The sequence below is a fragment of the Arachis duranensis genome, chromosome 5 (assembly GCF_000817695.3).
Source record: "Arachis duranensis cultivar V14167 chromosome 5, aradu.V14167.gnm2.J7QH, whole genome shotgun sequence".
Lineage (NCBI taxonomy): Eukaryota > Viridiplantae > Streptophyta > Magnoliopsida > Fabales > Fabaceae > Arachis > Arachis duranensis.
In genome coordinates, this window is record NC_029776.3 from 100,998,394 (window position 1) to 101,000,910 (window position 2,517).

Here is a 2,517-nt window from a genome sequence, read left to right on the forward strand (position 1 = left end):
AGAGAGAGGAAATTTCAAAATGAAGGAGGAGAGGGTTCACGCTTAGAATTTTAGGGCTCGTTACCGTCAGATTTATCGGCGGATGAATCCGACGGTAACTTATGCCGGGTCATCAAAACGCAGCGCGTTTCACTAAATTGGGTTTTCTGGCGGATTGTTCCGACGGTAAATCCCGTGCTAAATTTTGCTCATATTTTTCCCGTTGTCCCTCCAAGTATTACCAGCGAATTTACCGTTGGAAACTGGAATCCACAAGTAACGAATTGACCAAACGAATTTCACATTAAAACCGTCCATAAATCCGTTGGTAAATCCGACGCTAATGTGCGATGCTAAATCTGACGGTACTCAATATTTTTTTTGTGGTAGTGATACATACATAAAATTAAATTTTAATTTTAAATTCTAAATCTTACATACTAAATTTTAAATTCTTTAAAAAATAAGGGAGAAATAAATTATTTAAAAAAAATGTTAGGAGAAGAAAACTCAGATTTTTTAATTTTTTTGGTAAGAAGAAAACTCAGGTTACTCCACAACAAAAAACGTTTATGTTCCCCTTTTAAGATGCTACCAATAAGAACATCTGTTTAGAGCCCAAACTGGCGTGGCGAACTTGCTATGATTGAATTCAGACCCATCCTAGCCTTATCCTTAACTCCCATATATTTATTGGCGTCTAGTTTCACAGAATTAAACACACATCTCCTATATTTATTTTATGCAACATGCATCCTGCAGCACTTCCCGTGGTATCCAAACTTTCGGGGATGATTCTATTATTTCCATTTTCCATACCATGTTCTCCGAAGGACATTACTATACACGATGTCAACTTGTCATGTCCCCTCAGAATTTTGGATTTGAACCACAGAAGAGGTTCGAGTCTTTTATGTGCAGCAAGAAGGCAGGTTCGATATCAAGATGGGGATATTGATGATGATGAATATGGGCACAATAAGGAAATTGCAATGTTGGAGTTGTACAGTCAATCAGCAAGAGATGAAGTACTCTTTGTTCATGCCATTGTGGACCAAGAGGAAGTAGATGTGCTCATCTTCAAGGTCGATTGTTTATTTGCTTCACATTTAGATTTGAGTTGTTATATGATTATTATATTAACTACCAATAGCAATACATCAGCTCTATCATTAATAATAGTAAACAAATGCAATTAAACGTGACCATAGAACGGCTAAGATCATAGTCATAAACGTGACCTCTTAATTCAAAAATATTATTTATATATTAAAATTAACCGTAAACTCAATTATTATATTTAACTCATTTTTAATGTATATTTTATACTAGTAATTACTTTTAGTATAAATTTAATATAGTTGCGTTTAATCTATAGTCACGTTTTTTACTTTATAAAAAAGGACCGTGACTTTTGTCTATGAAACTGTGGCTATTAAATTATGGTATAGTATCAGCCACAGTTAAAAATCATGACTTTTGCTCAAAATATACTACCATAGATCAAAGGTCATAGTTTGTTATATCTAATTATCTATGGTCAAAACTGTGACCTAGTGTAAAAAAATGTTGTGATGAACTCACAGCCTAGTGATTTTCTTATTTGTATCTAGGGTCCTCTTCCCCTCTTATATATCCCCCTCCCAAGTTGCTATTTTGGGTTAAAAAAGATCATAAATAATAATTAGGACCAATCTACATAGCTCTCTTTTCCTTTTAATACCAAATTTTGTTTTATTGGCTACCATATAATTGCTTTGTCAAGGCAAATATAATTTAGTTACAATATATAATTACATTTCAGGGCCTTTCTTCAAGCTTGAGCTACAGTACCTCCCCAGACTTAACTAGAAGCATTCTACCAGAAAGGGCAGTGATAAAGACCATAGATAGAATCAAAGGGCCTTTCGACCCTAACAATATAGTGTACCTGCAAAAAGATGTACCATGGGAAGATTTCAAGACAAATCTGCTATCTAATTAAGTGAGTTTCAGTTGCGTTAATTTTCAGCAACAAAAAAGTGAAAAAAAAAAAACCCAAATCGGTCATGATTTTTAAAATAGGATACTTTTTCAAGTTTCAAAATATGTAAAATAGTTCCATCCGTTAGCTATTAGAAGTGACTGTTGAGGTGAAACATTAATTCGTACATAAATTGTTAAGTGTTCACATATTGAACTGGACAAATTAGTTTTCGGAGTAAGTATAAAATAATCTCTAAAAAAAATAAAAAAAACCTTAAAACAATTCTTAAAAATTTTAAAAATTTTAAAATATTTCCTTCTAATATTTTTAATCTTTTTTTTAAATCAACATCATATAATATTTTTGTTAATTAGAATAATAAAATATTGTTAAAAAATATATAATAAAAAAATAATACAAAAAATAAAAAAAATATATATTAAAAGATAATTTTATTAATACTAAAATATCATAAAAAGTAATATTATTTAATCATTAATCTACAATACCTGCATCGAGTACCTGCATCGAGGTAATGTACAAAGTAAAAACTATAATAATAATAACTAAAT

At 31.0% G+C, this 2,517-nt stretch overlaps 1 protein-coding gene across 1 annotated transcript; it reads left to right on the forward strand.

Annotated features, from left to right (window-relative positions):
• Positions 1-700: 700 nt before the first annotated feature.
• Positions 701-2,096, forward strand: LOC107491041 (uncharacterized). The gene is made up of 2 exons (XM_016111817.3): positions 701-1,064; positions 1,784-2,096. Exons 1-2 carry the CDS (start codon positions 729-731, stop codon positions 1,961-1,963), a joined length of 516 nt encoding a protein of 171 aa, XP_015967303.1. The 5' UTR covers positions 701-728; the 3' UTR covers positions 1,964-2,096.
• The last annotated feature ends 421 nt before the right edge of the window (positions 2,097-2,517 follow it).

Coding starts and splice junctions, on each gene's coding strand:
- LOC107491041 (XM_016111817.3), top strand. CDS start 729: ATGCATCCTGCAGCACTTCCCGTGGTATCCAAACTTTCGGGGATGATT. Junction 1,065..1,783: donor TAGATGTGCTCATCTTCAAG/GTCGATTGTTTA, acceptor ATTACATTTCAG/GGCCTTTCTTCAAGCTTGAG.